The sequence below is a fragment of the Salminus brasiliensis genome, chromosome 2 (genome assembly GCF_030463535.1).
Source record: "Salminus brasiliensis chromosome 2, fSalBra1.hap2, whole genome shotgun sequence".
NCBI classification, from domain to species: Eukaryota; Metazoa; Chordata; class Actinopteri; order Characiformes; family Bryconidae; genus Salminus; species Salminus brasiliensis.
Window position 1 is genome coordinate 46945257 of NC_132879.1, and position 19454 is coordinate 46964710.

The 19454-nt window shown below is 40.4% G+C and overlaps 2 protein-coding genes across 2 annotated transcripts; one reads left to right on the plus strand and one right to left on the minus strand.

Annotated features, from left to right (window-relative positions):
* Positions 1-4877: 4877 nt before the first annotated feature.
* LOC140550112 (tetraspanin-19) lies at positions 4878-12306 on the minus strand. Its single transcript, XM_072673929.1, has 9 exons — positions 12207-12306; positions 12015-12098; positions 11330-11408; positions 10981-11096; positions 10325-10399; positions 7534-7635; positions 7216-7383; positions 7000-7083; positions 4878-5433 (listed from the first exon to the last, which is right to left on the minus strand). The coding sequence occupies exons 2-9, from the start codon at positions 12078-12080 to the stop codon at positions 4906-4908; spliced, it is 1218 nt and encodes a 405-aa protein (XP_072530030.1). The 5' UTR covers positions 12081-12098; positions 12207-12306; the 3' UTR covers positions 4878-4905.
* Positions 12307-14039: 1733 nt separating this feature from the next.
* Positions 14040-19227, plus strand: lsm8 (LSM8 homolog, U6 small nuclear RNA associated). Its single transcript, XM_072672960.1, has 4 exons — positions 14040-14187; positions 16075-16115; positions 17953-18080; positions 18878-19227. The coding sequence occupies exons 1-4, from the start codon at positions 14157-14159 to the stop codon at positions 18966-18968; spliced, it is 291 nt and encodes a 96-aa protein (XP_072529061.1). The 5' UTR covers positions 14040-14156; the 3' UTR covers positions 18969-19227.
* The last annotated feature ends 227 nt before the right edge of the window (positions 19228-19454 follow it).

Consider the following 19454-nt stretch of genomic DNA (forward strand, 5'->3'; position numbering starts at 1 on the left):
AAAATATGTTGGTGCAAGATATTTTATTTGTGTGTAATCACTTGTCATGATTACATGTAATCATGTAAACGGTTTACCTGTTATTATTATATTAATTATTATATATTTGGGATTGTTTTTTTAAATTTAATTTCAATAACATATATATTGTAACTGAATTAATGTTATTGTAAAATTCCAGTCCAATGAAAGCCATATAAAATGCACAGAATTTGTTTTTGTAATGGTCACCTATATTGTATAAATTAAGTTTTAGTTCATATAACAAAAATACAATTTTTAAAACAAAAGCTGTTCCTTATAGTGCCCCAATCTAATACCTCAACCACAAGCTAATAGGCTAGTTAGTTAACAGAGTAGCCACACGCTAACATGCTAGTAATGATGCAATATAATAAAATACACTGCAGTAATTTTTTTTATTCATTATCACGCAACTAAAAAAGCAGTATTACGTAGTAATGGGCGATATGACCTCAAATCAGTATCATGATTAATTGAACATTTTATCTTAATGACGATTAATGAATGATTATATAAGCTGTTCAAGTTACTTAGCTGACTCAGTATTTGAGTTTGCAAGTCGCAGACTGAAAGGCACGGAGTGACATGACTACACACACGCAGTATTATGTTGTTAAAGGAACAGTATATGAACACACACATACACAATAGGAAAAGTACCAACAGAATTGAAAAACAAAAATTACAATAATAAATTAATAAAAAAATTAATTATTTAAAAAAAAACATCAAAATAACCCACACGGGCAAGATTACACTGATTTGAGGTTCTGAATGTACTTTTTTATATATTTTTGATTAATTGACCAGCCACAGTATTACAGTATGTCAGTGTCATGGTATAAATAATATACTGTATCGCCCAGCACTATGCGGACCCATACTTTAGTTCAGAACTCCCATAACTTCGCATAGCTTACATAATAGTGTCATAACATTAAGCAAATAGTTCATACTACTGGCTTAATAATTAAGATTAACATTAATAACTGTGAAAAATAAGCCGAGAGTTACATTGTACATTGCTATTGCGTAGCTCATCAGAGATCATCAGTGAACAACCCAATGACCCGGCTTTCAAAGCCAAGCATTTGCCCATTAACCCGAAATTCACTCCCGCTCAGAAACACTAAACATTAGGCAGAAGGGGAAGCGGAGGTTAGGCCTCGCTGTCAATGAAGCAGCCTGGTAGGCACTGTCCGGGCCTACATCCGATTAACTCACTAACAAACACACTTAACTGTCCAGAAACAATCCCACAGACATCTGTGCAGGAGGAGAAAGAGCTGCTTGTTTTCATGACAATAAATGGGAGAGTCAGAGAGCCTGAGAATTGAGGTCACATGATAAAGATGTCATACCAACATGAGTCATATCCCATAATTTGATTCTCACTCTGTGTGTCTGTCTCTGCTTCTGATGATGGTTTTGGTCCCAGCGATTGGGCCAAAGCCTACAGCGAGCAGGGCCTGCTGTGAATATTATGGGATATTAAGGGTTATTTTTTTGCTTACAGATTAATGCATTACTAGGTTACCAAGTTGTCAGTTTCGTAAAAATGTCAGATTTATCTAAAAAATGCTTCATAGTCCAGCACTAGGCTTAATCTGTGTCTGGAAACCTGTAGGCTACACTGGAAATGGCATGAAATGAGGATGTCCTCTTCCATCACCATTAAAAGCACCACAGCCATGCATTTCTTGGATATCTCTAAAGACCCCCAGCACACAAAGTTGTGCTGAGTAATTGCTCACTGAGTCAGACTTGTTAGTCCTGGTATTAGAAAGCTGCATTCTCAGCTCAAGAATCTTTCAGGTTTAGGTGGGGGAAGTCTGAAGATCTTCTTCCTCTATAACTCATCAACACTCTCCCTCTAGAGCGATCAATGCGAGCGCTGTCCACCATTGTCATAAAGCATGACCTCCAGCTCACGATATATGAGGTCAGTATGGCAGACTGGCTATCATCAACCGCAGCAAGACTTTAACAAAGGGTCTTCTCATCCCCACAGACTTGCCGCTTTTTATGGTGGAGAGAGTGTCATTAGTCATACTTTAGGCTAAGCCCACTCTCCACACACCAACTCGACTCTGAACAGTGAGGCTTCACACAAGAAAGGCACACATACACCGCCCGTACCCTCACACTCCAGACACTAACAATCAAAACCGTATGATGCTAACATCATCCAAGTACCTCCTGAGTCAGGCCGTGTTGCTGAGTAGGGAAAGAACTCGGTGATTCACAAAGATAACTTCACTACAACATCATAGCTCGTGTAAAGGTTCCAAGTGAGCCAAAGGAGCTAAAAGGACAAAAGGCACATTATTTAGAGTAGAACTTATTTATTAATTCCCAGTGAAAGCGGAGAGCGTGTTAATGATGTACAGAAAAGCTGACGGGTTTCTGGCACATAGACTGTTGTACGTTTTTCGCAGGAACCATGATCATGTTCATACAACTTCCTCAAGGGTAACTCTCTTCATCATGGACAGTATTTTCATTGAAACTTGACTTTATGCATTATTTATCCTACCGATTATGTGTTTTACTGTAAATCTCATTGTAATGTCCATAGCTATGTAACTAGGAGGTTATTCTACAAAGCTGGATTCAGTAGATACATTAGACCTGGTGTAACTTGTGACATTTTGTTCAGCTAAAATGAGAGCTTCCTTAAATTGAAGCCAGTGTTAGTTTCTCATCGCACTAATCCAGATTCATGTACTGCTCATGTCAATAAACCCAGTGTTGTCACATTTTTACAGTATTTGTAAGCAAATAAGGGGGTATTATATTAAGTAAATAAACTGAGTTAAGGAAGCCTTAAATTCTCCTGTTAATTGTGTACGCTATCTCAGGCAGTTCGGTGAATCTAAGGGAAACCAACTCGAGTGAACTGAAAACTGCACTGTAAAGTGCATACCTGGACTTCTGCCAAGTTAAATAACACATCATGAACTAATGGTTTATGGGAATTGGGTGATAATTGTTATAGAATACTAATTGTTATTCAATAAAAAATAATAATTGTTTTTTATTAAGTAGTTTTTTCTAAATGAATAATCAGATATTTCCAAGTGTATATTTCCACATGGAGCAAGGCCCAACGCATTTTTTCTGAAGTATTTTATTAAAATGAATCAATTGTAAATGTTGTTTTCAGCACCTACAGTTGTGGTCGGAGTTTACATACTCTCATTATGGACATGAATGTCAATGATGATCTGTGCTTATGTGGGAAAGAATGATTTTTTGAGGTTTTCTGAAATCAACACAGGGTCTTTTAATTATACATACAGCACACCTAATAGTTGCTACCTAATGCACACCTAATGCTTTTGCTAGCCATCAACAATCTTCTGGCCAAACTCTGTTTGGATGTTTGACCACTCTGCTTGGCAGAATTGGTAGAGTAATATTAACCACCTGTGATGTGAGTTTGGGGTTACAATTGTTTCAACCATCTAGTTGACGTTTGAGGTTGTGCTGAAGAATTCTGAGATATTATTAAATCCAGTCTGTGCAACGTACCAGTTCCTCTGGCAGCTAAACAGTCCCAGAGCATACTGTGTCTTGCTGCTTGCCATAAGCAGCCAGAGTCCAAGAGAGCACATTTGGCCTTGCTCTCTCATGTGCGGGTTGATGGCACTTCCTCCCTTCATCACTCCTAGTGTGATGTTGGTAAGCACAGGTGTCTGGGAGTCATGTTTTCCTCAGAACGTGCTGGCTACCTAGCGATGGTGTAGCAGTTTTAAAAAAAAAGAGGCGCTGGGTGGCTTTTTTTATGTGTCGAAGGAGATATGTGCTAGTCCCCATCCTAATGTTGGGGGCATTGCTAATCATAGGGGGAGACAACAGTATAAAATTTGAAATAATGTATTAAAAAACAGTGGATACAGTGTTCATCTGACCACAAAACACCCCGACAGTAAGCTCTTCTTTGCCCATGTGGTCAGCTGCAATGTGTAGTCGGACTTGAAGGTGTCAGTTTCAGAGCATGTTCAAAATGTAAGTTTCAGCCCAGTGAGCTACCAGTTTATGGCCTGTGCCTTGGTTGTTCCTGACCATCCAGCGAAGCTACCAGCTGTAGTAAATTATGACCATACTGCCATGATGTAAACGTCCGACCACAACTCTACCTGCGAACAATTCAGCAAAAAGTGGATGGAGTGCAAACTATACAGTTACAGTTTACCCCATAGATGAGGTTCATAAAGCCACTGAGGGGCTGCTTGTAACAGTCACTAGAGACATTTGGTACGTAGATGACTGCAAACACAGTAATTTCAGTACTTTCCAGTGTTATTTTAGGCAAATAAGCTTTTCAGCCTAAATACAAAACATTTGCATTAGAAAGAAGTGGCTGTGTGAAATGAGGCAAATTATTATGTATGTAATTAAGTAAAACAGTGGATTTCAATATATATTATTAATAACATGACATCTATGGGATGTATGATGGTATACTATGTGAATAAAAGGTTCCCAAAGAAAGGTTCCCAAAGATTAACTGGTGTGATTTAATGGGAAGATATAGTCTCCTCATTGTGAAGGCTTAGGCTATAACTGTTAAAACTGTTAAACTTTAGCCTGGCTAGCTTTCACTCCGAGTTGTTTGCATGCTTTAAAAAAGTGCTTTATCACAGCCACCAAGAAGGTGACTAAAGTAATATAGGAGTGACTTACGTGACTTATACACTCAGGACATTGTCACTGAGGTAGTTGACAGCACACTGGAGTGAAATATGAGAAAGTGATCAGAAGCATGTTCTACTCAAACCTGTTTAACTACCTAATGTTACTTTTTACCCCACATTACGTTGTGAAACTCCCCCCCCCCCCCCCCCCCACATGTACAAGAGTTCTCTGGGTTCAAGACTAGTAATCATCAAACTGATTCCTAGGGTCATAATCGTGAACATAACCCTGGTTATAATTGCCTGTCTGTGGGTAGGCCTGATCAGTGTTGTACTGGTCTGGAGACTGGTCGTAACTCTGACTAATGTGTTTTGGATCGGAAGCGTGGTCATGTTTGTAGTCATAAGAGTGACTGGAAGGCTCAGGGTCATAGTGGTGGTGCTGGTACTGATCATACACCTGTCCAGAATCCTCCGGAGCATACGCCTCGTAATGTTGCTGGTCAAAAAGGTCACTGTTGTCCTGAAGGTCATGATAGTGTTGGTAATGTTGATCTTCGTACTGATAACCCTGTCTGGCGTATTCCTGATCGTAATCACCGGGAAGCTGCTGGTCGAAAGTGTGATTGGCAGGCTGGTAGTACTCTTGATTACTCTGCTGAAGGTCAGGAGTCTCTTCCGTTGCATTCAGCAGGTTCTTGGGATGACGATTTTTGATCTTAAGACCTATGGTCCGGTAGATGTAAACTCCCAAGGTAAACTGCAGAGTCTGAACAAGGAGGCAAAAGCAAGAGTTCTATAGTATACAGATGAATAAATTATATGGATTTTTTTAGCATCATGCACATAAAGGGGGAATTCCTTCAATTTGTGGTTCAAATTGTTGCTCACTGTAAAAAACAGTAAATTACAGCAGTGAAGTGACAGGAAAAAGTGGTCGCAATAGCTACAGTGCAGAGATAGCTATTTGATTTGCTGTTAAACGAGTTCATGTATAATGATAATCATAAAATAATAACAAAGAATTACTCTTTACAGACTATTTTGCTCTACAGTGCCCTGCATGTGCCACTCTACTCTGAATCAATTGAAAATCTTTCTAAGGCCACAAAGTTATCCAAAACTAGCGTAAAACAACGCCTCTGACGCTTTGCCATCAGCGACCAGCATCCAAGAGAGCACAACTGGCCATGCTCTTTCCGGGGAGGTAGATGGCGCTCTCTCCTCTCATCATCGGCCTTAAAAAATGTTGGCCGACACAGGCGTCTGTTAGCTGGTGTGGTGGAGCTAGTGACCCAGCACTTTCCCCAGAGTGTGTGGGGTGCCTGGCGACAGTTTTAAAAGAGGCAGTGGCTGGCTTTGCGTGGGTCGGAGGAGACATGTTAAGTCCTTACCCTCCTAGTGCTAGGAGGAGTTACTGACATGTGGGTTAATTGGCAGTACTAAATTGGTAGAAAAAACTAAAAAAAATTAACAAATTAAATTATATATAAAACAATTATCTGACATTAGGCAGCATATTTGCATAAGTAAACAATTCCATATTTCATAAGTCAGTTTCTCTAGAATAGAGCATTTTACACCAAATCATTCTGAACGACTGTGTTTGCATCTTAACCATTTAAATACATAGAAATTTGGAAATAACTGTGGAATTCCAATTTAGGTATTTTGCTTAGACATTTGATTTACTCACAGTTCTTTCGAAAATAATTTAGTATATCATTAAATCTCATATAAATCTCAATCTGATTTGAGATGTTGTTCTTTGCCATGATTTCTACTGCAACCCTAAAGGTGTTCTGTTGGGTTCAGATTCAGTGACTGGGAAGGCCACTGAAGAATGAAAAACTGAATATATGCTGAAACAGGCTGTGGCTGTGGCAATTGGTATCAACAGGCCCATAGTGTACCCTGAAAACATTCCCCATGCCATTAGACCTCCCCCACTGTTGACACAACGCAGTTTGCGTCCATGGACTCGAGCCATATTCTGACCCTACTGTCTGTGAGATTCATCAGACCAGGCTACATTTCTCCATTCCTCCAATGTCCAATTTTGGTGCAGCCTCAGCTTTTCGGTTTTGGCTGACAGATGTGGAAACCAGTGTGGGCTTTTGCTATTGTAGCCCATCTACCTCAAGGTTGAATTGTATTGGCTGTTCTGAAATGCTTTTCTGCTCACCGCAGTTGTACAGAGTGGTTATCTGAATTACTGTGGTCTTCCTGAGTAAACTCTAGGGACTGTTGTGCTGATTATATCAATTGATCCAAACTGATCACCATATTCCCAAAGGGATGTGGTTAAATCACTCTCCTAGGGTTGTACAGTTACCTGAATGGCGAGAAGTCCAAGGTCCATACCTAGTATGACAAATATATTAGTTTCAGACCATTCTTTTAGTTTCACCCCACAGCCCTGCAGTGAGAAACAACAGCACACGTTAGATCATGCAGTTCAGAGTTCCCAGAGGCCACATATGATGTCACTTTACTCACAGAGTAAATAGCGCTTTGCAAACAACAAACCCAGTGCCAAGTGTTAGAATACCGTTGTGTAGATATCGGAGCCATTTCCTAACGGGTACATCTTACTAGGCAGGAATACGGGGCAGCTAACATTGAAGCAGGAGCACGGGTAAACGTCTGACGTGTTCAGGGTCTGAATAAGTTTATTTGTCTTCCAGTCGCTGGCGTCCTTTCTGCCACAGCATTTGGCCTGTGGAGAGAAACACATTCATCACAAACTAGCAGATGATGGAACCCAGCTGTGCTTTTTTATTACAAATGAAAAAGGATCAATTTATTAGCAGACTTTTGTCTCTACTGTTGATCTGATGGTCAGCGGTTACTGTTACATAACACGTACGGACTGCTGCATGCTGTCCAGAAGTCTCCATGTTGTTTCTGAATTATTTCCACCGTACTCAGTGATGATGGCATCGATACTTTCAATCAAAACCACCTCGATCTGTTAAGACAAAAAACACTTTTTACTGTTGGCTTTCTTTTGGTCTTTTGGCTGAAATGTAATGGAAACATGTTGCAGGGTGTGTGGGGAAATGTCAACAGGGAAATGTGGTGACACTAATCTGGCAGGAATGGCTTAAGAGAAGTCCACTTTCATGTTTTCCCCTGCCGTTCTGTGGTAGTTAAATATTAAATACAGTGCCAAGCAAAGGTTTGGGCGGCCCTGGGAAAATATCTGCTACTGTGAATAGCTAAGTGAGTAGATGATGATCTGTTTTTTTATCATATAAAAATGTATAAAATTACACATTTCTTTAATATTTTAAGAAAGCTTACCTTTTTATTTCCTGCTTTTACAGTTTGAAACAACAAAACGATCATCACAGCTTCAATTTTTGAACCTTTTAGTTCTTGTGGGATTTTTGCCCAAGAATGTTTTCCTTCCAAAAGACTTCTAGTTCTGTGAGAGTCTTGGGCCATCTTGCTGCACTGCTCTTATATCTATCTATCTATCTCTCTATCTCTCTCTCTCTCTACAGTGGGGAAAAAAGTATTTAGTCAGTCACCAATTGTGCAAGTTCTCCCACTTAAAAAGATGAGAGAGGCCTGTAATTGACATCATAGGTAGACCTCAACTATGAGAGACAAAATGAGAAAAAAAATCTGAAAATCACATTGTCTGATTTTAAAGAATTTATTTGCAAATAATGGTGGAAAATAAGTATTTGGTCAATAACAAAAGTTCATCTCAATACTTTGTTATATATCCTTTGTTGGCAATGACAGAGGTCAAACGTTTTCTGTAAGTCTTCACAAGGTTGGCACACACCGTTGCTGGTATGTTGGCCCATTCCTCCATGCAGATCTCCTCTAGAGCAGTGATGTTTTGGGGCTGTCGGCGGGCAACACAGACTTTCAACTCCCTCCAAAGGTTTTCTATGGGGTTGAGATCTGGAGACTGGCTAGGCCACTCCAGGACCTTGAAATGCTTCTTACGAAGCCACTCCTTTGTTGCCCTGGCAGTGTGCTTGGGATCATTGTCATGCTGAAAGACCCAGCTACGTTTCACCTTCAATGCCCTTGCTGATGGAAGGAAGTTTGCACTCAAAATTAATTCTTTCATGTACACGGACCAGTCGTCTAGCCCCTTTGCAGAGAAACAGCCCCAAAGCATGATGTTGCCACCCCCATGCTTCACAGTTGGTATGGTGTTCTTTGGATGCAACTCAGCATTCACTCTCCTACCAAACAGTTCTACTTTGGTTTAATCTGACCATAAGACATTCTCCCAATACTCTTCCAGAACATCCAAATGCTCTCAAGCAAACTTCAGACGCGCCCGGATATGTACTGGCTTAAGCAGGGGAACACGTCTGGCACTGCAAGATCTGAGTCCCTGGCGGCGTAGTGTGTTACTGACGATAGCCTTTGTAACGTTGGTCCAAGCTTTCTGCAGGTCATTCACTAGGCCCCCCCGTGTGGTTCTGGGATTTTTGCTCACTGTTCTTGTGATCATTTTGACCCCACGGGCTGAGATCTTGCGTGGAGCCCCTGATTGAGGGAGGTTAGCAGTGGTCTTGTAGGTCTCCCATTTTCTGATTATTGCTCCCACAGTAGATTTCTTCACACCAAGCTGCTTGCCTATTGCAGATTCAGTCTTCCCAGCCTGGTGCAGGTCTACAATTTTGTTTCTGGTGTCCTTCGACAGCTCTTTGGTCTTCACCATAGTGGAGAGTGTGACTGTTTGAGATTGTGGGCAGGTGTCTTTTATACTGTTAACAAGTTCAAACAGATGCCATTAATACAGGTAATGAGTGGAGGACAGATAAGCCTCTTAAAGAAGAAGGTACAGGTCTGTGACAGCCAGAAATCTTGCTTGTTTGTAGGTGACCAAATACTTATTTTTCACCATTATTTGCAAATAAATCCTTTAAAAATCAGACAATGTGATTTTCTGAATTTTCTTTTCTCATTTTGTCTCTCATAGTTGAGGTCTACCTATGATGTCAATTACAGGCCTCTCTCATTTTTTTTAAGTATATATATATATATATATATATATATATATATATATATATATATATATATATATTTTTTTTTTTTTTTTTTTTTTTTTATTTTAAGTATGTATATATATATATATATATATATATATATACACATGTTCCCTGTGCCACTGGCTGCAACACAGTCCCAAAGCATGATCAGTCCATGCCTGTGCTTAACAGTTGGCAAGGTGTTCTTCACATGAAATTCTGCACTTTTTCCCAACCCATACTTTTTCTCATTGTGGCCAAAACATTTTATTTTAACTTCATCAGTTCACAGGACTTGTTTCCTAAATGAACCAGGCTAGATGTTATTTCTAAAGATGAAGTTTGTGATGAGGATGCAATCACTTTACTATCTTTGTATGACCTTCTCCTGCTTTATGGGCATTAAATACGTTAATTTGTAAAGTGCTAGGCAGCGCCTCAGATGAGCACATGACTGTGGATTGTTCAGACAATGTTTGACAGTATTTAAAAAGTTAATGACAGAAAAAAATTAATGACAGCTATAAACTTTCTATAGCCATAACAAGCTAATCCAGATCTGAAATGCCTTTTTGATGCCCATACTTTTTCAGATCACTCTATACTGTAAGTTTATAGCAATATGTAAAAGTGAAGCTGGATGAAAAGACTTACTCTGTTCCTTTTTAGCAACAGTAAAATGATGATGAAAAGTTGACCACAGACAATGGCAATTAACATGCCCATGTACTGGAAAAGAAATGAAGATTATGAGGTTGTAAACTAAACACAGAGAACATTTCATATGTGAAAATAGAAGTTGTGACCAAAGGACAACGGCACTGAAATGTATCTTAAACTTTTATTGTTTTATTACTTATATTTTTTACCCAGTTTTTCTCCTTAAATTTTACCCAACCCACTTATTATTATTACTTGTTATTAGTACTCTCCCCTATCACATGTAATGCTTCCTCTGACACAGCACCAGGTACCCAGCTCTGATGCATCGGAATTTACAACACTGAAGTGACGTGGGCAAAGAGGGAGAGCCATCTACCCACTCAGAGAGAGCAAGGCCGATTGTGCTCTCTTGGGCTCTGGTTGCTGAAGGCAGGCAGCGTGACCCGACTATTATCATTTTTTAACCCCTATTTGATTGTGTTCACACTGCTTTGTAAACATCTACTTTACTGTATTTAAGATGTTCCTCTTTCTTAACAGCCTTATTGTATGTAGGCCCTGTAATGTGTGTACCACATGACCTTAACTGTGACTGATTTATGAAGGAATTTTATAGTATTGTGTGACACTGATACAACAGTACTTACAAAGGCAATGAAACATCGATTTTCTAAGCAGACCCCAATGCAGCCCAGCACGGAGACCCCCACGACCACCAGGCCAATAAGAAACAGCCCTCCAGCAACCACCCTGATGTCACCGTCTGTGATTGATGATTGGTGACCACACACAAAAATATGAGTCAGCACACAGTTAAATGTGTTCATACCAACACAGCCTGAGCTGTACACAAAGCGACTTTCCCAACCACTGCCAATAGCAATCAGCTCACACTCCCTCAGGCTCTTCTTCACTCACTTATTTGTGTGCAAGTGAAAAGCAGTACTAACACTACTACATTCCAGACTCCAAGCAGGACAAAAAACAGAAGCTTACCACTGTTTAAAACTGTTATGAAGTTGTCTTTATCAAATAGGATCCATGCAGAACATCCAAAAAGGCTGATACCGAGAATCTGTGAAGAATGATGACGTCTGTTACGTGTTCAGTAAGTAGGTAAATGTATTTATGGCACTTAGACGTGTAATGAGCTGGAAGTATAAATAATAAAGATCTTATCGGCTTACTTTAACCACATCTCTCACTCTCATAATTCATATTCTAAATATCATATATGCTCATATCTAAATGATCACAACAGCTGATGAGAGTGTTTATCCATACCTCACTTCCTATTTGACTATTTGCAAAATAAATACCCAGTCAACTTGCCCATGTGGGGCTCACATGGATGGAACATGGTCTAGGCGGGTTCCAGATGGGCATGAGCTCTGAGTGGGTTTGTACATGGATTATTACTGGGACCCAGCAATAATGAACCCTGTCATTACAGCCTACCTTAATCTCACATGGGTCCTAGCTAGGCCCCAGATGGGGCCCATGTTTAACCCCTCCATGTCCCATCACTGACCTTGGTGGGCATCCCACACATCCCACATAAAACGTCAAGTACCCATTTGGGTACCCAGGCGTGTTAGATGGGTAGAGGTAGGTAGGTAGGGACATAGGTAAATAAATAAATAAGGGTTAAAGTATTGATTGAGTATTTATTCCATCTTACCACAAACAGGGAATTGACCAGCATTAAAAGGAATGTCAGTATCTGAAGTTTATCCTCTGCCTTCATGTTGTTGGAGACCGAAAGCTGGTAACCAAGATCAAACCCAAACAATGAAGGTTAGCAACTTCTATTCAAAACATTAGACTACAAGTGATAAAAGAAAAGTTTACAGTTAATTTAGTGGGTTTTTACCTGACTGTGTTGGCCTTGGTGTCTTTCAAAGGAAAACCGATTTTCTTGAGGAAAAAGCTCACGTTTTCTTAATGTTCAGCTTTCCTTCTCCTTATCAAGTCTTCACCGCTCTCTGTGGATTAGTTTACCAGAAGCCCTCCAGTACAGCTTAAGACTGAAGTTCACTTCCTGATAACGACACCAATCATTAACCTCTTACCATCACTCTGTGTGTGTGTTCTGATTTTAATGGTTGTGGCCTCATAATTACTATCCTTAGCATCGTCATCTGTGAAGATAAATAAGAGTCACAGCTTTTATTTATTTAATTTTTTAAATAATAATGAAATTAAATTAATATTAACTGAATTTCTTTAAGAATATTGAGTATAACTACTTCAATAATATATCTATCCAGAATTTTACACACCCCCCCCCGTGCCAAACCACTTACTAGAAACCCTTCACTTTACATCACACTACCACACACACACACACACACACACACACACACACAAAGTGTGATCTCTCTTCTTTCCCTTCCCTTTATGTGGTTTCTGTTCCTTTGTTTGTTTTAGTCTGTTTATTTATCTGTGTAAACCCCTCACTTACGTGCCTGTCAACCAATGACTGTTTTTTTTTTTTTTTTTTTTTTTTTTTTACAGTCATTAGACATAAATAAATAAGTAAGTAAATAAATTATAAAGTCTACACATTGTTTTGGTACCCTTGGTCAAATTAGACATTTTCCACATTTTTTAAGTGAAAATGAGCGAATAAATCTTTTGAAAGAAACTAGCTAAAATGTAAAATGTAACAATATTCAGCAAACATTCCTGTTTATTTACTAAATTAAATATTTATTGGGAAAAAATGCATAACATTTTGGTATGGAATAGTTGAAGTCTGTAAATAAACAGCAGTTGTGCCGTAGAATGTGCAGACACATGCCTTTGTAGAAAATGTGGGCTAAAATCAAGAGTATACATATTGTATACATATGTATTGACAAAAGTAATGGGACACCTGTCCATTCATTCTTCTGAAATCAAGGGTATTAAAAAAAGAGTTTATCCTGCTTTTGTTGGAGCAACTGTCTGTACTGTCCAGGGATGGCTTTGGAGCATTGCTACAAGGATTTGATTGCATTCAGTGACAAAAGCATTAGTGAGGTCAGAATGCTGGAGGATCACCACCCCACCTCATCCCCAACTTGCTTACTCATCCCAAAGGAACTGGAAGGAGCACCATCCATCACTCCAGAGAACACAGTTCCACTGCTCCATACACTCACTGCTGGGGGACTTTACACCCCTCAAGCCCACACCTGGCTGTAAGTATGGTGCTGTTCTGTTGGCAATACTTCTCTACAGGGACTGGACAATCTGTGTGTGTGTGTTTGTGTGCATTTGCAAATCTATGTCAGCAATGGATGCAACTTAAATTATTAGAAGGGGTGTCCACAAACTTTTAGGACAGAATAGAGTCTTTATTGTCATTGTCATATCAGTGCAAACACCAGTAAACATCAATAAAGTGCAAGCAGGCAAAAATGCAAATGCACATAATATACAGGTATAAAAAGGCCTTTAAAATCTGAGACATGCAGTGGATCATATAGACAATTGCAATATGGGTGAAGTGAACAGCTGGTGTGCAACACAGAGATGAGCATGGTTTATGTAAAGTGTGCAAAATGTGCAAAACAGTGATTTTGCTGCTCTTGATCAGAAGGGAAATTAAGAAACACGTCTTCAGCGCAGGCGGAGACCTGCTAGTGAACAGACAGGCTGAGGCAGTGGGGCTCATGAGCAGCAGGTGAAGAGCGCCCCCTGCCGTTACTCCACACTGCCCCACCGTAACCTCTCGATGATCCTCTAGTAGAGTCTCTTCTTCAGTAGCTGCGGAGTCGGAGGCGCGTTGTAGGAGAAACACAGGAGCTTTGGTGATTAAGAAGAAACGCCTGTGGAGATGTCTACCGCTCTGGAGAGTTACATCAACCGTATCCTTTGCGAGCTGGTCTCAAATGATCTCGCACAGAATGTCGTGCAGTCGGCCTCGGCACTACGCACCCAGGGCTTAGCTAAGATAAGCTAGTGCTAACTCTGCTAGCTAACTCGCTTGCCGTCCGGCACCGGCTTACGCTAGCCTGCTAATGTTAGCCAGCTTCCGGTTGGCTCTGTTTTTTTAAGGTGGCTCTGGATGTTTATTTGGGAATGTTAAGGGGGCTCATTGGCTGTGTCAAATAGCAAACGCAATATTATTGTCTAAAATCTGAGATAGCTGGATAGTATAGTAGCGCGCTACCGTTAGCATGCCAGTGCTAGTTAGCTGGCTAGCTGGCTACGTTAGCCGGCTGCGTTGTGTGTTCGTAAGAGTGCTGAATGGGGACTGTAGTCACTTGCTCGTCCTACACAAGAAAACACAGCAGCATTAACGTTACGGTTACCGGATTAGGTACTGATGTCTGGGATTAGCGTTAAACGACACTCCAGCTAATCCCAAAAGGTAGGCTAGCTATTAGATGGAGCGCCATCATCCCACAGAACCCAGAATCCACTGTTCTGCAGCTCGGAGCTGGGGGGGGGGGGTTTGGTGCATGGCTTTGGACATGGTTACTTTAGGTGTTGCTGCTCCAGTGGGTCTAATTCTGTTGACAGTGCTTTTCTGAGGAGATCATACAAACTATGTGTGCAGCTGAATGCTTGTGTCCACAACATGTGCACTGAAGTTACAGAATTTACTAAATACTTTACTACACTAATCCTTTCCCCCAGCTTATAGTAAGAATCTTACATTGAGATGTTTGTTGTTTTTTTTACTTATTTAACATTGATTTACAGTTGTTACCTTGTCTGATGCAACTAAGGGCCACCCCACCAGGAGAGGGTCAGGTAGAAGAGGAGATACTTGACAGTACTCACATCATTCAGATGCTGTAACAGTTATTCTTGCAATAATCCAATCAAACAATTTAAGTAGCTCAACACAAGTAATAGAACATGCTTTCTCTCAATTCAGCACAAAATGGCATTATTGCATACTGCAGTCTCAGAATGATTCATAATAAAGCACCTGTTTGCTGTTTTGATCTGCTGCAAATGTGATGCATAGCCAGACAGCGTTCCTGAGTAATCCTAGCCCATCCTCATGAGCAGTGACTTCCAGGTCACTAATATTCTTTGATTTGTGTGCTGCAACTATCTTCAAATCCCACCACAGATTTTTTTGTGAGGTTCCAGGAGGTCTTCTGAAACCAAGCACTGGTGGTCTTGAGATTGTGTCCTGTTGGAAGGTCCACTGATACCCTGAGCTTCATCTTCCTGACAAGGCATGACGTTTTCCAGAGGAAGCAAAGTAGCCCCAGAGTATCTCTGAGACACCGCCATGCTTCACTGTACGCAGGGTGTTCCTTATCAGTGTGTGCTGTGTTATTCATCCTCCAGACATGCCTCTGATCTTTAGGCCTGAGAAGTTCCAGTTTTGTTCCTTCGCTCCGGCAGAACAGAATCCCAAAACTTCTGTGGAACTTTTCTGATAAGTTTGGATCAGCGGTATGTCTGGAGGAGGAAGAACGAAGCATATGCTTAAACGTACACAATGTCCAACAGTGAAGCTCAGTAATGCTCTGGGGCTAATATGCTTCCTCTGGCCCTGGAAACCAGCAGCTTGTGTATGGATTTTGTCAAGTATTAGGAAATTCTAGGAGAAAAAGTTATGCCTTCTGTGTGGAAGCTGAAGATTTTGTAGTGGAGCAGTTTACAGCTACAGTTCTATTGTCCAGTTGGTATTTCCTTCAAGCCGTTTGCATAGAAGCAGGAAATGAAGTGTCATTTGTGCAGTAAATATGTTAATTGACGTGTTAAACAACCTTAACTCGTCTCTAAAGGAACTGTGGCCATCATCACATCTGATGGACGAATGATTGTGGTGAGTATCTTTCACTTTTTCAAGCAAGTGTACTGTTATTGTACATTACCCTACCGAACCAATGCGGTGTGTGCTTTCAGGCATTCGTTGCAAAAGCTGTACTTTACTGTAAGAGCATCTATGGCCTAAATAACGGTATTACTGTGTTGTGAAAGGCTCTCCACCAATTTTGGCATTATTGTGGCACTTCCAACCACTCATTCTTTATTACACCCATCATCGCTGTCACAGTACATGATGTCCTCAGTTTGGGAAGATTTTGTTGGCCAAGAATTTTCCGTCCCTGTTTAGCTTTTAGAGAGCTGTGTGGACATGTGTTGTTTTTTCAGATCAGATCTGATCATTTTCGTACACCGATCAGCGATCATATTAGCAATACGTTCATAATATTGAATAGGTCCCCATTGTGCCGCCAGAACAGATTTGATTATCTGAGGCATGGACTCCAAAAGACTTCTGAAGGTATCCTGTGAGTTCTGAGGTGCCATTGATCCCGTCACTGGTTCACCGGTCGTCCTTTTTTGAACCACTCTTAGTAGGTACTGACCCATGCATACCAGATAAACCCCACAAGACCTGGCTGATGTTTTGGAGATGTTCTGATCCACTCGTCTAGTCATCACACTCTTGACCCTAGTCAGAGTTGCTCAGCAGTGGAACAATATGGCAGTTGATGTCAGTATGGCATGTCTGATCTTATTCATGTACATATCTGCTGATACAGATGCATAAACATAATGTTTGTATAAAGACTAGATGTAAGAAGTTGGACTGAACCCACCTAGGTTAGCATTACAGATACATTTCTGTAGAGTTACAAAAAAAAGTAAAAAGCAGATTTTTTCGTGCAGTAGTTCAGCATAACCTAAACATGCTGCTGTTATGGAGGACAATACCTCATCTAATACCAGGCCAATCAAATCATCTGTCCAATACTTTTTGTTTGTTTATGTATTTATGTATTTTAATGCAATTATCCACTGATGCCAATATGACCGTGATCTTATCGTGCAGCCCTACTTTGTGTCATTCAGTGTTAATGTACCAGTGGTGCCAACCTTTCCCAGTCAAATAATTACAGCTAAGAACTGTTCAAAGCAAATATCGTTGTGACGAATGCTTTTGCTGCTCGTTTGCTGATGCACATGATTATATATACTGGATGTATATGTATATGTATACTGGATCGGCACACTCCCACTTTGTACCTGCAATTAGAACCCTGAAACGACCTGTGCACACCCAGGTCACTAAAACTCCGTCCGATACTGGCCAAAAACATTGAATTGTAAATGCACAATGCAAGCCTGCAAACCTTGTAACGTACAGGCAGATGCTCGTATTACACTAAGTAGCAATACCTACCCTATCTAACCGAGGTTGTGTAGTCTTTACCATCAACACCTCCAGTTGCAGGCGTTAAGTAAATTTGTGTTTATTTACATTCCAGATTCAGACATTTAAGTAGCCTAGCATCTCTCTTTTTTTTAGGTGTATTAAGGCATGTGAAACGGTCAAAACAAAATTGTTCTAGGGTTTAAAAGAGGATAAAGATGGTATTAGACTGCTATCAGTATTGGCAGATGCTCTAGGTTGCAGTGTTTGTATTGGACATGAAAAAGTGTTGTTGCACCACCCCTAATACAAAGTCACTTACCCACACAAATGTGACCTATGAAGATCGGAACTGAGCAGTGAGGCTTGCAATGCAAATACAGCTTTAGAGTTTTCAGGGTTTGTCAGTAGAGTAGTGTGTATGTGAATGATCAGTACAGCTGACTGTGTGTTTGGATAATGTCAGAGGACAAAAGCTTCAGAAGTCTTTTGTACTTTTCAGGGAACGCTGAAGGGCTTCGACCAGACAATCAACCTTATCCTCGATGAAAGCCACGAGCGTGTATTCAGCTCTACCCAGGGAGTGGAGCAGGTTGTGCTGGGACTGTACATTGTTCGAGGAGATAATGTGTAAGTCATTCACAATGAAAGGGCTCTGCCATATGTTTACATGGATCCCGACATCTGCAAGTATTATTCTACACCAAATGGGCAAACAGAGATTTCCAGTAAAGCTGTTTAAAAAGTGGAGATGAAGAACATCAGTAACTCTGAGGAAATGAGTGTCTCCTTTTTTCCCTTTTTTTTTCGTCTAAAGCTGTGATGAAAGGAGGAGAAAAGGAGGCTAATTTAGGGTGGGGATGTTTAGAAAAATAAACCGCAGAAGAACTGCATTGCTCCTTTGCTTTGCTACATGTCTGTAGACACCAGCTCATCCGACGTGTCTTCTGAAATCAAGGGTATTAACAGAGAGTTTGTTCCTTATTTGCTACATTCTCAGCCTCTACTCTTCTATAAAGATTTTACACTAGGTGTTTAAACATTTGTTGTGAAGATTTGATTGCATTTAAGCAGAAGAGCATGAGTGAGGTTAGTTATTGATGTTGGGAGCTCATGCCAGAGCTATTTAGTGGAGCTCTATCATTACAGAGAATGTAGTTCATCTGCAACACAGTTCATTGCTTGGGGGCTTAATGCTGAATTCATTACTTAGAAGGGGTGTCTGGAGATCTTTGGACATACAAATGTAAATGGAGTTCTCAGAAGAGGTGTACAGGAAAAGTGCATCATTAAGCTGGGCTGAAAGTTAATGCGAATGCAACATTACTAAAGCCAGGCTATTTTAATGCCACTTGATCTCTTTTGATGTTTATCCCCTCTTTCAGCAAGTGAGATTGCGTGTGAAAACACTTGTCTATGTGTTGCAGGGCTGTGATTGGTGAAATCGATGAGGAAACAGACTCAGCGCTGGATCTCGGCAACATAAGGGCAGAACCACTTAACTCTGTGGTGCATTAACTTTCCCCAAAGCGGGTAAAAGAAAGGACTCATTCCTTGAGGTTAGAAAATGGAAATGTTTGCCTGAGTAGGTCCTCCTTCCTCTCAACTGAACATCATACCAGTGGATTATCCCAGTGGGGCAGAAACCATTTCCATTTTGCTTCATTTCTTTTCCTTTTTTTTTTTTTTAATCTGTAGAAAATAGACTTTAATGCTTAACTTTTTATGTGTTTGGAAAAAAAGAGAAAATAAAATGTGGAAGTATTTGGTGTAACAATGCTTTTCTTTATATGGAGCTTAGTTCTGCACAAATGTGAATTCTTCCTGGTCATATTAAGCACAATTCCAATCAGAATGTTATGACCACCCTGGTTTCAATGAGCTTGGGCCATTTGATCAGCGCCATTTGTAGTTCTGTTTGTCTGTAGTCCATCTGTTTCTCTGCATACTCTGTTAGCCTCCTTTCACCCTGTTCTTCATTGGTCAGGACTCCACAGGACCACC

Excerpts from the sequence above, each read along its gene's own strand:
- lsm8 (XM_072672960.1), top strand. The coding sequence starts at position 14,157 with ATGTCTACCGCTCTGGAGAGTTACATCAACC. Across the intron at positions 14,188-16,074 it reads TCTGGAGAGTTACATCAACC|GAACTGTGGCCATCATCACA; the intron begins GTATCCTTTGCG and ends TCGTCTCTAAAG. Across the intron at positions 16,116-17,952 it reads CTGATGGACGAATGATTGTG|GGAACGCTGAAGGGCTTCGA; the intron begins GTGAGTATCTTT and ends TGTACTTTTCAG.
- LOC140550112 (XM_072673929.1), bottom strand. The coding sequence starts at position 12,080 with ATGAAGGCAGAGGATAAACTTCAGATACTGACATTCCTTTTAATGCTG. Across the intron at positions 11,409-12,014 it reads TGGTCAATTCCCTGTTTGTG|ATTCTCGGTATCAGCCTTTT; the intron begins GTAAGATGGAAT and ends CATTCTTCACAG. Across the intron at positions 10,400-10,980 it reads ATCGATGTTTCATTGCCTTT|TACATGGGCATGTTAATTGC; the intron begins GTAAGTACTGTT and ends TTTCTTTTCCAG.